The sequence below is a fragment of the Pan troglodytes genome, chromosome 1 (assembly GCF_028858775.2).
Source record: "Pan troglodytes isolate AG18354 chromosome 1, NHGRI_mPanTro3-v2.0_pri, whole genome shotgun sequence".
Taxonomy (NCBI): domain Eukaryota; kingdom Metazoa; phylum Chordata; class Mammalia; order Primates; family Hominidae; genus Pan; species Pan troglodytes.
Window position 1 is genome coordinate 215,923,378 of NC_072398.2, and position 21,255 is coordinate 215,944,632.

Below are 21,255 nucleotides of genomic sequence, written 5' to 3' on the forward strand. Positions count from 1 at the left end.
CTACCCAGCTCTCTGTGGCTCTGTGTTGTGAAGCTTGAAATTGGCCAGGATGGTGAGGTAGGAGGTGGGACTCAATTCTGGAGGTTTGGCTCAGACACCAGACCAAATTGAGGACCAGCTAAAACAGGGCCGCAGTGGAAGCAGCTTTCCATATGACACGCCCACCAGTGTGCCATGTCAGTTTCGCATTGCCATGGCAACACCCAAAAGGTACCACCCCTTTCCATGGCAATGACCCAACTACCTGAAAGGTAATACCCTTTTCCTGGAAATTTCTGCATAAACCACCCCTTCATTTCTGTGTAATTAAATGTGGATATGAATATGACTGCAGACTTGTCTTTGAGCTGCTACTCTGGGCGCACTGCCCATGGGGTAGTCCTGTTGAGCAAGTAGCAGCCCCGCTCCTGCCACTGTGCACTGTTGCTTCCATAAAAGGTGCTGTCTCACACTGCTGGTTTGCCCTTGAATTCTTTCCTGGGCAAAGCCAAGAACCCTCCCTGGCTAAGTCCCAATTTTGGGGCTTGCCTATTCTGCATTAATGGGAGTATTTACACCACAGAAATCAGGAAATGCTACAAATCAGGGATTGATTTTTCGTTTTGTTGCTTGTCTATTCTTAGGAAGGTGTTGGATAAAATATTAGTAATACAGATGAGATTTAAAAGTGTTTTATGTCTGTAGCCATCACATTATGAGTAGCACAAAAGATATGGAGGAAATTTTCTTCTGATATTCAAAAACTATTATCCAATAGTTTCTTCTGGTATTCATAAACTATGATAGCAAAGAAGGTGCTCATGTCATTGATGAACATGTGGGGTTCCAATACAAATCTTTCTCATTTCACTTTTGTCTTACTCACAAAGGTAAACAAATATATCCACCAGTATTCCGGTTGGAAACATTCATCAGTTGCTACCATAAGTTGGCTAGGGATACAAGAGTTTGGCAAAAATCAATAAAAACCCTCTGTGAGAATCAATGGCTCTATGGAATTTATGATAAATTTGCAATAAAGAGTCCTGCATATTTGTTATTATTTGTAAAGAATGTGCTACACATTCTTTGTGTCAGTAAGCTTTATACTATACCTGCATACTTTACTTTTTCAGACACTCATCAGCATAGCACTGGCTGGACCCAGTGCCCAGTGAAGGGCCTGGCACACACTCTAGGTGCCTGCTGACCGAACTGAATTGAACAATTGGCAAACAGAGCCAAAGTTAAAAAAACCCTTCAGCTGATTCTGGGGCTGGGGCAGGGAGAATACACTATGAGCCCGGGGCATCTTGTAACAGCAGAAAGTGAGTAAGTGCTCAAAAACAGAAGGTGCGGGCCCTGTTAGAGGGATAAGCACCAACCCAAAAGCGCTCCAGTGGCCAAGGCTAGGACAATATGAGCTACAAAATAAATAACATCAGGTGGATTATAGCACAGAGAATCAAATAAAGACACAGGAGTCTGTACTGATATAGATACATGAATGAGTAAATAATTCAATGGCAGAGAAGAGACACTTCCTTACAGAAGAATGTAACACACATAAGTAATCCCCAACCAGGAGGTGGAGCTGAGTCTTAATCAATGCCCCCTTCCTCCCCTCTCCTTTTTTTTTTTTTTTTTGAGACAGTGTCTCACTCTGTCACCCAGGCTGGAGTGCAGTAGCGCGATTTTAGCTCACTGCAACCTCCGTCTCCTGGGTTCAAGCGATTTTTATGACTCAGCCTCCCGAGGAGCTAGGATTACAGGCATGCACCACCACACCTGGCTAATTTTTTGTATTTTTAGTAGAGACGGGGTTTTGCCATGTTGGTCAGACTGGTGTCAAACTCCTGGCCCCAAGTGATCCACCCACCTTGACTTCCCAAAGTGCCAGAATTACAAGTGTGAGCCACCATGCCTGGCCAGGTTATTTAATTAAAAAACAAAAACAAAACTCTTTTAAGGGACCTTTGAGTTACCAGAAAAAAATAATACAAAATCCACATGGAACCACTAATGTCGCTTATTCATACAGGTAGTCCTCTAGGTCTACTTTCAGCCTCTACTTCCTCTGATCTTACTCAATTTTACCCTAATAACTACACAATTACAAGGACAGGAAGGGGCAAGAAAGAAGGGGGAAAGGAGGCTCACTGATCCCAGCAGAGAGCAGGAACTGACTGCCAGACCCTAAAACGCAGACAGAAGAGCCCCAGGGCAGCAGAGGGTGCTATGTGCGGCCCAGGAAGACAGCCTTCTCCATCTCAACAGCCCCTGGCGGGTGCCAGGATTCAAAATGGGGCAATAATTCTAAAGTCTCCAAGAAAAGGATCAATTATGTCTAGGATTTTCCCTTCCAGAAATCGGGATTATACATGTTAGAACACAGAACAGCCAAGTTACATACTATTTCCACGTTTTAGAACTTAAAGAAGTAGGTCCCTTTGAGCTATTCAAAAAGGCCATTTATCTGGATTTTGGCCAGGTGGGTTAGGGGACACCTAAGTGCATTCTGGCCCATCTTACTTTCCATCTTTGTAAACCTTCTAGCTTAAAGTTTTCCTTTTCCTTTAAGTTCTAATTCATTTCCTGGTCAGTCCATAAAATGGGAAAGAGAATCTAAGGAGAAAACACTTAGATGTTTGCAAACTGCGTTTTCTACCCTAGACTCGGCCTGCTGGAGCTCAGTCTTGCCAGATTGAGTGACTGAATGAACCAATGCATGATCAACTAACTTAGGAAAAGCAGCGATGTGGCTGCAGTTTGGGAAGAGTGTGACCTGCAGGAAACAGCCACGGTTGATCCCTGGGGTTTTGGGCCGGGTCGTCCGTGTTCTGTTTCACCAGGATGCTAAGGCTTCCGCCTGCGCTCCTCCCTGCGGTCCCCTAGGCTGTCTGCACACTCTGTAGACATCTGAGGAGGAAGCAAACTTCAGGAGTCCTTCTGTGTTTTTGCCGAGGACATTGTGCCTGAGGCTGTCTGCTGCCCCATGCCCTCCACTTCATGGGCTTTGGAAAATGTCCTTTGATATAAAAAAACCTGGTCTCAGGATCTTTCATCACATCAGCAGGTCCCCTCCAAGAGCTGTAACAGCACAGTGTAGAGGAAAATACTACACGATCGGGATGGGAGATGACAAAGCTTGGCTATCGAGACGTTTCTTCTGAAGTGTGCCGTGCTCTCTGGTTCTTTGTTCAATCCCCAGTTACTCGGCCTGGTTACAGGCAAAGCCACATTCTTCTCAAGAACGGGGAGTACTTAACGGTCCCATGAAGATGGGAACTGCCACCTTCCCTGGGATGGATGACTAAACCCCCAACTCTGTGTCCTTCTCATCATACACCGAGGAGAAAAACAAGCCACGCTACTTCCTTGGAGACCTGCCTGGAACTTCCCCGATAGAGAATGGATTATTCATCATTTTCTTACCCCAAGCTCCTCGCACGGAATCTCATTACGGAGGCTCAGCTTAGGTAGGAGGAATGCTTTCTTGCCATGGGCTTTTTTTTTTGTTTTTCCTCCCTACATTGCATCCATCTCCTGCATGGGTGTGGGGGAGACACCCCTCCCCCCCACAATGGGGCTCATCCCCTCCACTCCAGGGGAGGGAGTATGCCCCAGGCCTGGCCAGTCAGAGCATTCCATGTCTCTGGCCTCACTGATTGGTTCGGGGATAGTCATGTGATCCAAACGAAGCCAATGAAGACGCTTGCTCTTTTCCTAGAGCTGCTGAGTTTGTAAGGTGCTGGGGTTGCCAGTGGCCACCTCATTACAGGTGGGGCAAGAATCTGCTTGAGACTGTGAAGCTCACAAAGATGAAAGAGATTCCTTTTTTTTTTGAGTTTTAAGGATCGGAAAGTTTAATAGGCAAGAAAGAAGGAAGAAGACAGAAGGAAGAAACTCCTGGTACAGAGAAAGAGGGAGGGGGGCTCCAAAGCCGAGAGAGGTAACCCCAACAGACTGATTCCTGAGCATCCCTTGAGCACCTGGATCTAGCCAGGCCTGAAGCTGATGCTTCTGGCCTTTTCAGTTACATGAAAAATAACTTCAGCTACTTCTTCTTCTCCTTCTTTTGCTTAGGCTAGTCTGAGTTGGGTTTCTGACACTTGCAAACAGTAAAATTTCCTGGAAAATATGCTTATTGACACTTAAGCACAAATATCACTATGTACTCAGAATGAAAGGTGTTAATGCGAGTTCTGACTTGTTTGAGTAAAACCCACCAGGCTATAATCATGCACCAAATTTACCTTTAAACTTGTAAGAGTAAAGCAGTGGCCCCAGAGAAGTGACTTAAGACCAAGGAACCAACCACAGGTAGTAAAACATCAGGTGGAGAAATTTGGAACAAATAAACAGTTCTCTAGCTACAGCAGCCTCTGGACTATAAACCTCAAATTTCTGTTTCAAAAGTTATACCAGGGAAAACATTCCAAAGTTTTAAAAGAAAACTTCCAGTTGAAGAAACAGGTAAAATTTATAAATATTCATCTCTTGTGTATATTATACATTAATGTCAAGCATATTTATCAGATGTATCAATATGATTATATTACTATATATGCAAATGCATATACATGTATGTGTATATTTAGAACCACATATCTCCAAGTTCTGTTTTAAAGAGGTAATGAAGGTGGGTAATCCCAGCACTTTGGGAGGCCAAGGTGGGCAGATCACCTGAGGTCAGGAGTTCCAGACCAGCCTGGCCAGCATGGTGAAACTGCGTCTCTACTAAAAATACAAAAATTAGCTGGGCATGGTGGCACACACCTGTAATTCCAGCTACTTGGGAGGCTGAGGCATGAGAATTGCTTGAACCCAGGAGGCAGAGGTTGCTGTGAACTGAGATCGTGCCACTGCACTCCAGCCTAAGCAACAGAGTGAGACTCTGTCTCAAAAAAAAAAAAAAAAAAAAGAGGTAATGAAGACTGTTCAAAGTGTATTTTCCCTTTTTCCTATTCCTCAGTTAACTAAGTAAAGTATTAACCAGCGCAGTTCCTAGCAGATAGCGGGGGCATTCATTCTTTCTCCTATCCCCAGAATCTCCTATCCTCCTTTTTAGCCCTTCTTTCAGACACTGGGTAAATGAAAGAGGCAGAATAGCATAGTGTTATGAGTGGACGTTGGTAAACTTTTGCTTAGAGAGCCAGAGAGTAAATATTTTTGGCTTTGTGTGCCATATGATCTCTGTCTACTCAACTCTGCCATTGGAGCAGAAAAGCAAACACTGGTTGGCATGGAGGTGTTACAATGAAACTTTATTTATAAAAACAGGAGATGGTCTCAATTTGGCCCATGGGATGTAGTCTGCCGACCTCTGGTTAAGAACATGGGATTTAGAATTAAGCAGAATTGGCTCATCTACCTCCTCTGCCTCCTACCATCTATAACCCCGAAAAATGTGTTACGTTTTGTGCCTCACCTGTAAAATGGAGATGACAACAGACACTTCTTACTTTGTGAGAACTGAATGAGATCATATATATTAAGTACTTACAACACTTCCTGGTACGTATAGTAAATGCTCATTAAACATTAGCCACCAGACATTATCATCACCATCAAAAAAGAGACTGAAAGGGGGGAACTGAGTTTGTCCAGGAACTTCAGCAGCATCCCTGGTGAAGATAGTGGAGGCGAATGAGGAAGCCCCTATCTGAAACTGCATTTTCTTCTATCATCGGTGGCTTTCATTTCTACCCACATGATATATCATCCCCCATGAGCATGTGAAGTGGCAGGCTGGCAGCACTGCAGTGAGGAACTTGCCTGAGCTCTCAGGTGACGGAGATGCTCTGGGCTGTTGGGAAAGACTCCCAGACCAGGACTCAGGAGACTTAATCCTGGTTCTGGCCGTAACTGATTACACAATCTTGGGAACATTGCAGAACCTCTTTGGGCTTCAGTTTATACAGTGATGTGATGGTCCCAAAGGCCTGTATGCAATTTCTGAAGGGGGAAAGGGAGCCTGTGGTTAATGTGTTCGTGCCCGGCAAAAGTTGGAAACTGAGGCTCAGAAAGGCTAGATTGCCGTTGGAGTTTGAACTTCAGTCTATCGTACTCCAAAACCTTTGTGTTCTTCACTGCACTCCCAAAGAGCTTCCCCTTTAAGGCAGTGAGTAGCCAGGCATATGGGCACTCTTTAGGTTGGGCAGGATGTCATTAGGTTGCAAGAGGGTCAAAGGACTGCATCCAGAAGTCATGTGGGAAGCTCTGGCTGGAATGGGAGCAGGGCAGAATAGGCCAACGTAGGTTTCCTTACCTAGCTGCTTTATAAGAACAGCACTAGTGTTCACAGGACAACCCTCACTCACAGCTCCTTTCCTGGAAATCATAAAGCACTAAAGAAACCAACAAGCAAACATCATAATGGCAGGCACAACGCGACAAGCACATCTGACTTTGTGACTTGGATTTCACACGCCTGACACTTAGGCAGGGAGTCAGTGTTACTACTCAACAGTGGCTTCAGGGCATCGCAAATGGCCCTGTAGGTTATGCCTCGCACAACTCCAGGGGGTGCCATCTTTGTGGACTCTACTGTGAATGGTGACTGGAGTTGTGCAAGGTGGTGGCCCTAGGCTATACTTTTTTTTTTTTTTTTTTGAGAGAGTCTCACTCTGTTGCCCAGGCTGTGGCATGATCTTCGGTCATTGCAACCTCTGCCTCCCGGGTTCAAGCAATTCTTGTGCCTCAGCCTCCTGACTAGCTGGGACTATAGGTATGTGCCACCACGCCTGGCTAATTTTTTGTGTTTTGGGTAGACATGGGGTTTCACTATGTTGGCCAGGCTGGTCTCGAACTCCTGGCCTCAAGCGATCCTCCTGCCTTGGCCTCCCAAAGTGCTGGGATTACAGGCATGAGCCACCGCGCTTGGCCCCTAGGCTATACTTTGGCAAAAAAGCTATGATATATAACGTGTACTCTTAAGCATATCGTGGGTGCCAATGTACTTTGTAAACCAAGAGTTTCTTTCTGTTTTTCTACCTTGTATGTCACTCCATGGGTAAGTTATTTGCAAAGGCATCCACCTGGTAGTTGGGAGGTCTTGGGAGGTTTTCTGTCCATGGGAAGGCTCACAGTGGAGGCAGGTGGCTGCTAGTGTGCTCCTCTTACCTTCCTGCTATCATAGGCACCAGATGCTGGGCTAAGCAATTTGCAAACAATGACCCGTTTACTACTATAGTAACCCCACATGAGGAACTATTAGGATTCCAATTTTACAGAAATGGGAACTGAGGCTTTGAGAGGTGAAGCAACTTGTGCATGATCCCACAGCTGGTCAAGAGCAGGGCAGAACTGTGTGGGGCAGACTCACTTGAACTTCAGGACACCCACGCTAGCCACTGTGATGTCTACAAACACATTTGGGTCTCTAACTTCTGCCTCCACCTCCCATTTCCTATTGAAATGGCTGTCACGTCCCTCTCTGTTGGTTATGGTCACCACAAAGCCTGAAATAAATTTTTCTGTTTGGGAACTCTTTCTTGGGAGAAGAACAGCTAAGCCTTACAATATTAGGACAATCCTCTTCCTAAGGAAACAATCCTTGAAAACTCTGCCGCGGGGAAGACACAGCGCCCTCTCTAGGGACTCAAAGAATCAATAAGAGACAAGAGCATGCTGGAATCAAGACAGCTACACATTTCTTAGAAAAACTGGACCCCAAAATGAGATGAGATTTGATGAGAGACGCTCTTCACTACCTCCTTTTTTCTTTTTTATAGCTCACAGGTCGAGGTCATCAGGCAAACTGAAAGGGAAGCCATCAGAAGGAGAAACTCAGTCCACGTGGCTGCCCTCACTCAGGCCTGCAAAGGACCCTTTGTCACTAAGAGGAAGCCTGCACGAATGTCTCTTGATCTAGGAATGCTCTGAAAGGGAGCCGAGAGCAGTTTTGTGAGGATGGGGTGGAGGCGGGGGGGGGGGGGTCTTCTGAGGAAAACCTGGCAGGGACAGAGGCTCGGCTTGCCCCCTGGAAACGCTCGGGCTGCTGTGAGGTACCCTGGGCATGGGCCAGGGGGCAGATGTCTGGCTGCCAAAAGTCCCTTAGCTAATAAAGCAGGAGGCAACTGCATGTAGAAATAAGAATTGTTAAAATTCATGTACAGCCAAGTGACTGTAAAAGTGTGCTTTGTTGGCCAGGCGCGGTGGCTCACGCCTGTAATCCCAGCACTTTGGGAGGCTGAGGCGGGCGGATCACGAGGTCAGGAGATCGAGACCATCCTGGCTAACACGGTGAAACCCCGTCTCTACTAAAAATACAAAAAATTAGCCAGGCATGGTGGTGGGCACCTGTAGTCCCAGCTACTCGGGAGGCTGAGGCAGGAGAATGGCGTGAACCCGGGAGGCTGAGCTTGCAGCGAGCTGAGCTCGGGCCACTGTACTCCAGCCTGGGCGACAGAGTGAGACTCTGTCTCAAAAAAAAAAAAGTGTGCTTTGTTGTCTTTGAAAACCAGTTGATGATACTGCTGCACCTAGCAGCTGACCCAATGGTTTTCTCCCAATTGTTACCTGCAAGTGGAGACAGAGTTTAATTCACAGTGACTAGCTGTGTGGTCCTGGGCAAATTACTTAACCTCTCTGAGTTTCAGATTCCTTGTCTGTAAAATGGGGATCATGAGAGAGCCCATGCCCTAGGCTGTTGCATTAAATAAGGGAAAGCAGGTAAATGCCTTAGCGCAGTGTCCCTCCTGCTCCTCCTCATTATTCCATTGTAATAACTCTACCGTTCTCATTCACTAACAAAATATAAACTATTATACAAAACAGAATCTTTTTTTTTTTTTGAGGCGGAGTCTCGCTCTGTCACCCAGGCTGGAGTGCAGTGGCGTGATCTTGGCTCACAGCAACCTCCACCTCCTGGGTCCAAGGAATTCTCCTGCCTCAGCCTCCAGAGTAGCTGGGACTACAGGCGCCCGCCACCATGCCCAGCTAATTTTTTTTTTGTATTTCAGTAGAGACGGGGTTTCACCGTGTTGCCCAGGCTGGTCGCAAACTCCTGAGCTCAGGCAATCTGCCCGGCTCGGCCTCCCAAAGTGCTGGGATTACAGGTGTGAGCCACCATGCCTGGCCAAAACAGAATCTTTTATAATACATTCTTTTGCTCCTTCAGTAGTGAAGGTTGGACATCTTTACCACTGGGTGACACACTTATGTGATTAAAACAAAATACCCCTCCCCAAATGTGTACACTTAGGTTCACAGCTGCATCATTTGCAATAGGCAAAAGGCGGAAGGAGCCCACGTGTCTACCCATGGAAGAACGGATAAGCAAAATGTGGTCTCTCATACAAGGGAGCATTCTTCAGCTTTCAAAAGGAAGGACAGTCTGACGCATGCTACAACATGGATGAACCTTGAGGACTTGGTGCTAAGTAAAACCAGCTAGACACAAAAGGACAAATATCGTATGATTTCACTTATACAAGGTACCCAGAGTAGTCAGATTCACAGAGACAGGAAGTAGAACGGTGGTCGTTAGAGGCTAGGGTGAGAGGGCAACAGGGAGACAGTGTGCTCTTGTTTAATAGGGGCAGAGTTTCAGTTTTGCAAAATGAAAAGAGTTCTGTGGATCGACGGTGTGACAGCAGCGCCACAATGTGAATGCACTCAACACCGAACTGTTCCTTAGAAATGGTGAATATGGTGAATTTCATGTTATATGTATTTTACCACAATTTAAAACATAAAAAATTGCACAAACCAACACAAAAAGTCAAGTATCTCACAGGTTTCTTTCTAGGATGTACATGGTGATGGCAATGTTCTGAAAGTGGCTTGTGGTGATGGCTGCACCCCTCTGTAAATACACTGAAATGTGTTGAATTGTACGCTTAAAATGGGCGGGGTTTATGCTGCATAAATTATACTTCTATAAAGCTGTTCAAAGCAAGGAAGCAAAGAAATGCTAAGGTCATGAGGAACCCTGTAGTGTGACGGGTGCACTTAATGTCTTGGTTGTGGCAATGGCTTCACAGCTATATTCCATGTTCCCAAACCTAGCAAATGATGTACTTTGGACATGTACAGTTTTACTGTATATCAACTATACCTCAATAAAGCTGCATTTAAAAAAAAAGCAGCATAGTTATCCACATAAGAATGAACCCCTTATATTTTATTAAACAATGCCCCTTTTGATGGGTATTTAGGTTTCAAATGTTATGCCACTACAAATAATACTTCAATAAATATCTTTGTATGAAAAAAAAGAAATACAGATATTGTGCATCCTCCTCCTCCCCCACTGGCAAGTCACAAAATTAGAATTTCCCATGGAGGGGCCCTGGGAACCTGTAATTTTACTGAACAGTCCCCCTCAAATTCTGATAATCAGACATGTTTAGGGAAACACTGGCTCGGACTTCACAGATTTGGCTTTTCAGGCGCTTATGTGTTAAGAGCGTCTACTTGGACACTGAGTTTCAGGCTCTACAGACATTCTCTTGATGCCATGTGCCATCAAGAAGGTAGAGACCTGGGCATATGAAGAATCTGGCCCAGGTCACAGAGCTAGGAAGGAGCAGCGTGCTCATCTACCTAAAAATGAAATCCACCTCTGCATTTTCAAAAGCACACCTTGTTTTCCGCCTCCTCTCAGGAAGTTGCACATTTTTGGAAAACTGGTTCTATGTGAGCCAAGATGCAACTCCAAGAAATGCCCAGAAGAGGGTGCTAAGATTATCTCCTTCCTGGGACCCGCCAGAATGACTCAGAACTCCACAGGGTCGACTCTGTCTCTGCTGCCTGTGTGCAGCGTGCAATCACAGTGGCACCAATGTGGATAAGCGCCACCCTGCAGCTGCATCCGAGCGCCGGGCTGCACGAAGGCGACATGGCCCCTCTATCCCCCAGTGGCCCGGACTCACCGGAGGTGGATTTTCAATGACCAGTTCATAGGTCAGCCCTGCAGACCCAAATCTCAGGATGTCTCCAGGGATGAGCTTCACAGCCACGTTTTGAATGTGGCACTCGTTGACAAACGTGCCGTTGCGGGAATTGAAGTCCTGGAGAACAAAGCTGCAGTCCGCCTCGTTATATTCAATGAGTGCATGGTGGTTGTCGATGTCAGGAGACTGCAACGGAGAAGGAGGACAGTCGTAGCCATGAAAACAAAAATGACACGGCCCCTAATGTTTTGAGCTGAGTGCTTTACCTGTTTTGCCGCCGCCAGATCATCACGACAATCCTCATTTTAAAAGGAGGAGGCTGAGGATCAGAGAGGTTAAGCGACTTGCCCAAGGCCACACAGCTAGTGTGTGAAGGAGCTTGGGCTATGTGCTCTGTCTGACACCAGACCTGGGGACAGGTACCTAAGTTGTTGAGTGGGGAAATCAGGCAACACAAAGGCAAAGGGATCTTGGGAGAGTCATATTGGGCAATTATGGGACCAGGGAATTGGCCATTTTCTTTTCTTTTTGTTTTTGTTTTTATTTTTATTTTTTATTTTACCCAAACTGAAAATCGTCAAGGAATTGGCCATTTTCTTTTTCCCTGACTCCACATGGGTATTTATGGTGGTACTCAGTACCAGGACAGGAGGCAGAAATGGCCCAAACAAGAAATAGAGAAAAGTACTAAAGAAGCCATTACCGTTACTTATAATCCCACCCTCACCAGTGGCAGCCATGGTTAACATCGAGGTTCACATCCTTCCACGTTTTTTTTCTATGCTTACGTCCTTTTAAATTTTTTTAAACAAAATTAATCACACCCTACATACATAGTTTTATAACTACCTTTGAAAAACCTTGATGTACAATAAACATTTCTCATGCGATTAGTTATTTCCATTGCTTTTTAAAAGCTATTCAGGATTTGCCTAACCACAGATGGCCCGCTTTTCAAAAGGGGGCTTGGTGTGACCATGTTTCCCCAAAGGAAAGGGGCCCCAGCCAGTGTGTCTGCAAACTGATGGCAAGGGACAGAAGCTCCTCTGTAATTTCACTTTAATAAGAGGACTGAGTGAAGCTCAGCACAAAGGAGGTGACTGCATGTTCCCCTGGTTGCAGGGCCCTGGAGGGATGAAGGGAAGTGTTCTGACTGTGAGCTGCAGAGCACACTGAAGTCTTCGTCTTTTATTTTTGAAACAGAGTCTTGCTCCGTCACCCAGGCTGGAGTGCGGTGGCACGATCTCGGCTCACTGCAGCCTCCACCTCCTGGGTTCAAGTAATTCTTCTGCCTCAGCCTCCTGAGTAGCTGGGACTACAGGCGTGTGCCACCACACCCAGCTAATTTTTTTTTTTTCCGAGATGGAGTCTCGCTCTGTCGCCCAGGCTAGAGTGCAGTGGCGTGATCTTAGCTCACTGCAAGCTCTGCCTCCCAGGTTCATGCCATTCTCCTGCCTCAGCCTCCCGAGTAGCTGGGACTACAGGCGCCTGCCACCACGCCTGGCTAATTTTCTGTATTTTTAGTAGAGGCGGGGTTTCACCATGTTAGCCAGGATGGTCTCAATCTCCTGACCTCGTGATCCACCCACCTCGGCTTCCCAAAATGCTGGGATCACAGGCATGAGAGACGGGGTTTCACCATACTGGCTAGGCTGGTCTCAAACTCCTGACCTCATGATCCGCATGCCCCAGCCTCCTAAAGTGCTGGGATTACAGGTGTGAGCCACCGTGCCCGGCCAAAGTCTTCATCTTTTAAGGGCACTGTCAACCAGACATCCATGCCAGCTTGAGACTTTGCAACTATTTTCTAAGTTTATCTTCTCAGGGTGCCCTGTCCAGCTTTTATATAAAAGTACTTGCATTTAGACATCTAAAGTTCCATCCTGTAACAACCTAGAGCTTATATTAATAATAGAATATATTAATATGTATACTAGAGTAACAGTAAAACATATTACTTACACATTACAAGCCAGGAAATTGCTTAGTGCTTTATTGCATTGCCCTATTTCATCTTCACAACAATCTAGAGATAGTTTCCCATTTGGTAGATAGGGAAACTGAGACACAGAATGAATTTACCCAAAGTCACCCCGCTTGACAAGTCACCTGGCTTGTACTCAGGTTCGCCTGATTCAAATGTCTGTGCTATTAGCCACTTTCCAAGTTTCCACCAAACACTTTGCCACCCAAAATATGAAAATACAAAAGAAAGCTGAAGTAGCCATACTAACTGCAGCCAAGGCAGTTTCAGAACAAGAAAAACTGGGGATAAAGAGAAGCATTAGGCCAGGCGCGGTGGCTCATGCCTGTAATCCCAGCACTTTGGGAGGCCAGGGCGGGCAGATCCCCTGAGGTCAGGAGTTTGAGACCAGCCTGGCCAACATGGTGAAAACCCATCTCTACTAAAAATACAAAAATTAGCTGGGTGTAGTGGTGCACACTTGTAATCCCAGCTACTCAGGAGGCTGTGGAAGGAGAATCGCTTGAACCCAGTAGGTGGAGGTTGCAGTGAGCTGAGACCACGCCATAACACTCCAGCCTGGGTGACATGAGTGAAACTTAAAAAAAAAAGAGAGCCATAAATAATGGTAAAGGGGTAATTCTCCAAGAAGACATAACAATGCTTGATGTGCATGCACCTAACAACAGAGTGCCAAAATACACAAGGCAAAAGCTGACAGAACTGCAAAGAAAAATAGATAAGCCCAATATGACAGCTGAAACTTCCACAACCCTCTGTCAGTAATTAGCAGAGCCAGCAGGCAGAAAATTAGTAAAGGCATAGTTAAACTGAACAACACCGTCAATCAACAAGATCTAATTGATATTTATAGAACACTTAACCCAACAACAACAAGGTGCACGTTCTTCTTGGGCTGACATGGAACACTCACTAAGCTATACCACATTCTGAGCCACAAAACACACCTCAATGAATTTAAAGGAATAGAAATCATGTAGAGTATGCTCTCAGACCACAATGGAAGTAAACTTGAAATCAGTAACAGAAAGATAGGTGGAAAATCCCAAAACATTTGGAGATTAAACAACACATTTCTAAATAACACATGGTGAAGGAAGAAATCTCAGGAGAAATTAAAAATTATCTTAACTAAATGAAAATGAAAATACCACTTAAAATTTGTGGGAAGCAGTGAAAGCAGTGCTTACAGGGAAATTTATAGCCTTGAATGCACACATACGAAAAGAAGAAAGATCTGAAATCAATAAGCGAAGTTTCTACCTTAGGAGACTAGAGGAAGAAGAGCAGTATAAGCCTAACACAGACAGAAGAACTGAAAGAAAAATTAGATCAGAAATGAATGAAATTGAAGACAAGAGAGAGAATCAAAGAAAACAAAAGTTGGTTCTTTGGAAAGATCAATAGAACTGACAAACCTCTAGTAGGTAACCAAGAAAAAAAGAGAGAAGACACAAATTATTGATATCAGACATGAAAGAGAGGCCATCACAGCTGATCCCATGGATATATTTATTATAGAATATTTATATTCTATAATAAATATAGAGTCAACAGGCAACCTACAAAATGGGAGAAAATTTTCACAACCTACTCATCTGACAAAGGGCTAATATCCAGAATCTACAATGAACTCAAACAAATTTACAAGAAAAAAACAAACAACCCCATCAAAAAGTGGGCAAAGGACATGAACAGACACTTCTCAAAAGAAGACATTTATGCAGCCAAAAAACACATGAAAAAATGCTTACCATCACTGGCTATCAGAGAAATGCAAATCAAAACCACAATGAGATACCATCTCACACCAGTCAGAATGGCGATCATTAAAAAGTCAGGAAACAACAGGTGCTGGAGAGGTTGTGGAGAAATAGGAACACTTTTACACTGTTGGTGGGACTGTAAACTAGTTCAACCATTGTGGAAGTCAGTGTGGTGATTCCTCAGGGATCTAGAACTAGAAATACCATTTGACCCAGCCATCCCATTACTGAGTATATACCCAAAGGACTATAAATCATGCTGCTATAAAGACACATGCACATGTATGTTTATTGCAGCACTATTCACAATAGCAAAGACTTGGAACCAACCCAAATGTCCAACAATAATAGACTGGATTAAGAAAATGTGGCACATATACACCATGGAATACTATGCAGCCATAAAAAATGATGAGTTCATGTCCTTTGTAGGGACATGGATGAAATTGGAAATCATCATTCTCAGTAAACTATCGCAAGAACAAAAAACCAAACACCGCATATTCTCACTCATAGGTGGGAATTGAACAATGAGAACACATGGACACAGGAAGGGGAACATCACACTCTGGGGACTGTTGTGAGGTGGGGAGAGGGGGGAGGGATAGCTTTAGGAGATATACCTAATGCTAAATGACGAGTTAATGGGTGCAGCACACCAGCATGGCACATGTATACATATGTAACTAACCTGCACATTGTGCACATGTACCCTAAAACTTAAAGTATAATAATAATAAAATAAAAAAAAGAAAAGAAAATGTAAAGAACAGCAAAAAATATATATATTTTTTATATTCCTATTTATATGCTATAAAACATATTTTTTATATATACCATATTTTTATATCATATCAATATATTTATATTATATTTATAATATATAAAATATTTATAAAATAAATATATGTTATATAAAATTTATATTTATAATTTATATTATTATTTTATATATTATTTATAATGATATAGAAAAGAATATTATGAACAGCTCTCTGTCCATAAATTTGATAACTTAGATGAAATGGACCAATTTCTTGAAAGACACAATTTACCCAAACTCATACAAGGAGGAATAGATGATCTGGGCCCTTATCTATTAAAGAATTTGAATCAATAGTTAATAACCTTCTAAAACAGAAAGCACCAGGCCCAGATGAGCTCCCTGGTAAATTCTATCAAACATTTAAGGAAGAAATGATACCAGCTCCCTACAATCTCTTCCAGAAAATAGAAGCAGGAGGAATACTTCCTAACTTACTCTGTGAGGCCAATATCACCTGAATACCCAATCAAGATAAAGACATTACAAGAAAGGAAAACTACAAGCCAATATCTCTCATATACATAGACGTGAAGTCTTCAACAAAATATTAGTGAATATAATCCAACAATGTATAAAAATAATTATACACCACAACTAAGTGGGATTTATTCCAGGTATTCAAGAACTGATTTGGCGTTTGAAAATCAATTAATGTAATCCATTGCATCAAGAGGCTAAAGAACAAAAAATGGGGAGATATATTCTTTTATTTGTAATTGCTAAGTGAAATATGATGGTTAAAATCTTTTCATATGCTTATTTGCCATCTGTATATCTTCTTTGGCAAAGTATCTGTTCAGATCTTTTGTCCATCTTTAATTTGGGTTGTTTTCTTATTGTTGGGTTTTAAGACTCATTTATTTTGGATACATGTTTATAGCATCTTTATTCATAATTGCCAAAAACTGGAAGCAACCAAAATGTTCTTCAGAAGGTAAATGGATAAACAAACTGGTAGAAACATCAGTCAATGATAAAAAGAAATGAGCTCGCAAGCCACAAAAAGATACAGAGGAACTTTAAATGCATATTGCTTAGTGAAAAAAGCTAATCTAAAAGGGCTACATATTGTATGATTTCAACTACATGAAACTTTTAAAAAGATAAAACTATAGAAATATTTGTGGTTGCCAGGGGTCAGGGGAAGGTGGGGGGCTGTGTTGAACAGGTAAGCACAGGGGATCTTTAGGGCAGTGAAACTATTCTGTATGATTCTGTATTGGTGAATACCTGACATTATGCCTATGTCAAAACCCACAGAACTTTATAACGTGAAGAATGAATCCTAATGTAAACTCTGGGCTTGAGTTAATAATAACATATGAATATTGATTCATCAATTGCAACAAATGTATCATAGTAACGAAGATGTTAATAATAGGGGAAACTGCGTGTGTATGTGTGAGTGTGGTGGGGGAGGGGTTGTTATATGTGGGAACTCTCTGTACTATCTGCTCAACTTTCTGTGAACCTAAAACTGCTAAAAAAAAAAAAAAAAAGTCTAGGCCAGACGTGTTGGCTCATGCCTGAAATGCCAGCACTTCGAGGGGCCAAGGCAGGAGGCTTGAACCCAGGAGTTCAAGATCAGCCTGGGCAACATAAGGAGACCCTATCTCTACAAAAATAAAAGAATTAGCCAGGTGTGGTGGTGCACACCTGTGGTCTTAACTACTTGGGAGGCTGAGGTGGGAGGATTGCTTTGGCCCAGGAAGTTGAGGCTGCAGTGAGCCATGATGGCACCACCACACTCCAGCCTGGGCAACAGAGCGAGACCCTGTCTCAAAACAAACACACAAAAATAATAAAGTTTATTAAATAAACATGAAAACATATTTGCTCTTTGGGAAATGCTACCCACATCATCTTCATCTCCATTCCTACTGACCACATTTCTTTGTGCTCTAAGAACTCTCTCTCTTTTTTTTTTTTTGAGATGGTGTCTTGCTCTGTCACCCAGGCTGGAGTGCAGTGGTGCGATCCTGGCTCACTGCAACCTCTGCCTCCCAGGTTCAAGCAATTCTCCTGCCTCAGCCTCTTGAGTAGCTGGGATTACAGGGGCACACCACCACATCCAGCTAATTTTGTATTTTTAGTAGAGACAGGGTTTCACCATGTTAGCCAGGCTGGTCTCAAACTCCAGACCTCAGGTGATCTGCCCACCTCAGCCTCCAAAAGTGCTGGGATTACAGGTGTGAGCCACCGCACCCAGCCTATGAACTCTTAATAACTCATCAAAGAGATAAGTTCTATGTGTTACATTTTGTTTTTCTCTTCTCAAATCCCATTACTTTCAGCTCCTCAGAAGCTGTCAAGCCGTGATTAAGAAATCAAAGCCAGGAGGAAGTTTTGGATGATACCACAAAATGGGACAAGCCTTTGCCTTGTGTTAGGCCAAGGGAGAGTTTCTGAGGACTGCCTGATAATACCACTCCCTCCTGTATTCAGATAACTGCAAAAAACTGATGTTGGTAGAAAGCTCTGCTGCCAACATAGGCTGAATGTACAAGCTCCACTCTGCTGAACTGTCTCATTATGAGATTAACTGCTGTTCTGTTTTTATTATTATTATCAGCTAACATATTTTGAGAAGTTCCTGTGAACTGGGCCTTACCAAAGCACTTTGTGTTCATTCCCTCATTTAATCTGCAAAACAGCCCTTTACAGGGAGTTCTACTATAATCTCCATATTACAGATGGAGAAGCTGAGACTCAAAAGGCGAAGTAAGAGACCAGCATTACCCTGTCAGTAAAACCAAAGACATTATAAGAAAACTACAGACCAATATCCCTAATGAACACTGATGCAAAAATCTTCAACAAAATATTAGCAAACGTAATTCAACAGCTTATTAAAAGGATTATACACCATGACCAAGTGGGATTGATTCCTGGAATGCAGGGATGGTTCAACATGAAAATCAATCTGTGTAACATAACGCATTAACAGAATGAAAAGGAAGAACCACGTGACTATCTGGACTGATGGAGAAAAAGCACTTGGCAAAATTCAACGCTCTTTCCATGATGAAAACACTAAAAAAATACTAGGAATAGAAGAAAACTACACCAACATAATAAAGGCCATATGTGAAAAGCTCATAGCTAACATAATTCTCAGTGGTGAAAGACTAAGACTTTTCCTCTAAGACCAGGAATGAGATAAAAATGCCCAGCCTCACCACTTCTATTTGAAATAGTACTGGAAGTCCTAGTCAGAGCCATTAGACAAGAAAAAGAAGTGAAAGGCATTCAATATATCCCAGAAATAAAATTACCTGTATTGTTGGACAACATGATTTTTATATGTAGAAAGCCCTAAAGATTACACACACACACATACACACACACACACACATATATATATACATATAACACTGAATTCATAATAAATGATACAAAATCATTTATTTTGTACTCGGGATACAAAATCAGCATGCAAAAATCAGTGGTATTTCTATACACTAACAATAAACAAGCTGAAAAGTAAAATAAGAAAGCCATTCCATTTACAATAGCATCAAAAAGAAGAAAATATTAGAAATAAACTTAACCAAGGAGGCAAAAGACTTGTACATTGAAAACTACACAATGTTGCTGAAAGAAATTAAAGAAGATACAAATAAATGGAAAGACAACTCATGTTCAAGAATTGGAAGACCTAATATTGTTTAGAACATCAATACTACCCAAGCAACCTACAGATTTAATGCAATCTTTATCAAAATTCCAATGGTGTTCTTTTTTCCCAGAAATAGAAAATTTTATTCTAAAATTTATATGGATTCTCAAAGGAACCCTGAAGAGCCAAAACAATCTTGAAAAAGAAGAACAGTTGGAAGTGTCATACTTCCTGGTTTCAAAAGTTATTAAAAAGATAGGGTAATCAAAACACTGTGGGCTTAGCATTTATGCCAGACACATAGACAGTGAAACAGATTAGAAAGCCCCCATATAAACCTTTGCATATATGGTCAAATGATTTTCGACAAGGGTGTCAATACCATTCAATGGTGGAAAGGACAGTCTTTTCAACAAATGATGCTGGGAAAACTGGATATCCACATGTATTAGTAAAAGAATGAAACTAGGCTGGGCACAGTGGCTCACGCCTGTAATCCCAGCACTTTGGGAGGCCGAGGCGGGCAGATCATGAGGTCAGGAGATCAAGACCATCTGGGCTAACACAATGAAACCCCGTCTCTACTAAAAATACAAAAAATTAGTCGGGCATGGTTGCAGGTGCCTGTAGTCCCAGCTACTCAGGAGGCTCAGGCAGGAGAATGGCATGAACCCGTGAGGCGGAGCTTGCAGTGAGCCGAGATTGCGCCACTGCACTCCAGCCTGGGCGACAGAGCGAGACGCTGTCTCAGACAAAAAAAAAAAAAAAAAAAAAAAAAAAGAATAAAACTGGACCCTTAACTTACACCATAAACAAAAATTAGTTCAAAATGGATCAAAGACCTAAACATAAGAGCTAACACTATAAAACCCTTAAAAGAAAACATAGAAGAAAAGCTTCAGGACAATAGATTTGACAGTTATTTCTTGGCAATGACACCAAGAACACAGGCAACAAAAGTAAAAATAGATAAACTGGAATACATTAACATTAAAACTTCTATATATCAAAGGATACACTCAACACAGTGAAAAGGCAACCTACGGATTGGAAGAAAATATTTATAAGTCACATATCTGAAAAAGGGTTAATCTCCATGATATATAAAGAACCCCACAACTCAACAGTAACAAAACAAAAATAACCCTATTAAAAAATGTGCAAAGGATTTGAATGGACTTTCTCCAAAGAAGATACACAAATGGCCAACAAGCATATGAGAAGAATGCTCAAGATCACAAATCATTAAGAAATTCAAATCAAAACCACAAGGAGATACCACTTTGCACCCTTTAGGACGGCTACTATAAAAACACAGAAAATAAGTGTTGGCGAGGACGTGGAGATGTTAAACCCTCGTGCACTGTGGCTGGGAATGTAAAATAGTGCAGCCACTGTGGAAACAATATTGTGGTTCCTCAAAAATGTAATAATAGAATTACCATATGATGCGGCAATGCCACTTCTGGGTATATATTCAAAAGAACTGAAAGCAGGGTCTCAAAGAGACATTTGTACAGTCATGTTCCTAGCAGCATTATTCACATTATTCACAGTAGCCAAAAGGTGAAAGCAACCCAGGTGTCCATGGACAGATAAAAGATAAACAAAACGTGTTCCATCCAAACAATGGATGTTATTTAGCTTTTAAAAGAAAGGAAATTCTGCCACAACGTGGATGAACCTTGAGAACATATGCTGGTGAAATAAAGCAGTCACAAAATACATGTTGTGGCTCACACCTGTAATCCCAGCACTTTGTGAGGCTGGGGTAGGAGGATTACTTGAGCCCAGGCGTTAGAGGCCAGCCTGGAAACATAGTGAGACCTCGTTTCTAGCTCTCCTACTTCCTAGTGGGGTGACCCTGGGCAAGTGATCTATTCCCTTGGGACCTCAGTTTCCTCATCTGTAAACAGAGATAATAGCAGAATGGCCCTTATGGGTTTGTGGTGAAGAATAAATGAAACAGTATATATAAAAAGCACTTAGAAGAGTATTTTAGCCCAATAGCAGGTGTTAAAATGTTCGCTATTATGCGCAGAAGGATGGGCTCTGCACTTAGAAAGCTCTGAGTTCAAGTCCCACCTCTGCTGCATTCCTGCTGTGCAGCCTGGGACAAGTTTCTTTGCCTCTCTGAGGCTGCTTCCTATGCTGCAAAAATGAGTGTGATAAGCTCTACC

At 42.8% G+C, this 21,255-nt stretch overlaps 1 protein-coding gene across 43 annotated transcripts in view; it reads right to left on the bottom strand.

Annotated features, from left to right (window-relative positions):
• FHAD1 (forkhead associated phosphopeptide binding domain 1) overlaps positions 1 to 21,255 on the bottom strand; it is a 164,137-nt gene that overhangs the window by 117,392 nt on the left and 25,490 nt on the right. For all 43 annotated transcript variants that reach the window (XR_010148060.1, XR_010148065.1, XR_010148058.1 and 40 more), the window contains exon 3: positions 10,860 to 11,066. Coding sequence is in view for 33 of the 43 variants with exons in the window: in XM_054662864.2 (XP_054518839.1) it covers positions 10,860 to 11,066 (207 nt within the window). In the remaining 10 variants the exon portion in view is untranslated. The remainder of the gene's footprint in view (positions 1 to 10,859; positions 11,067 to 21,255) is intronic.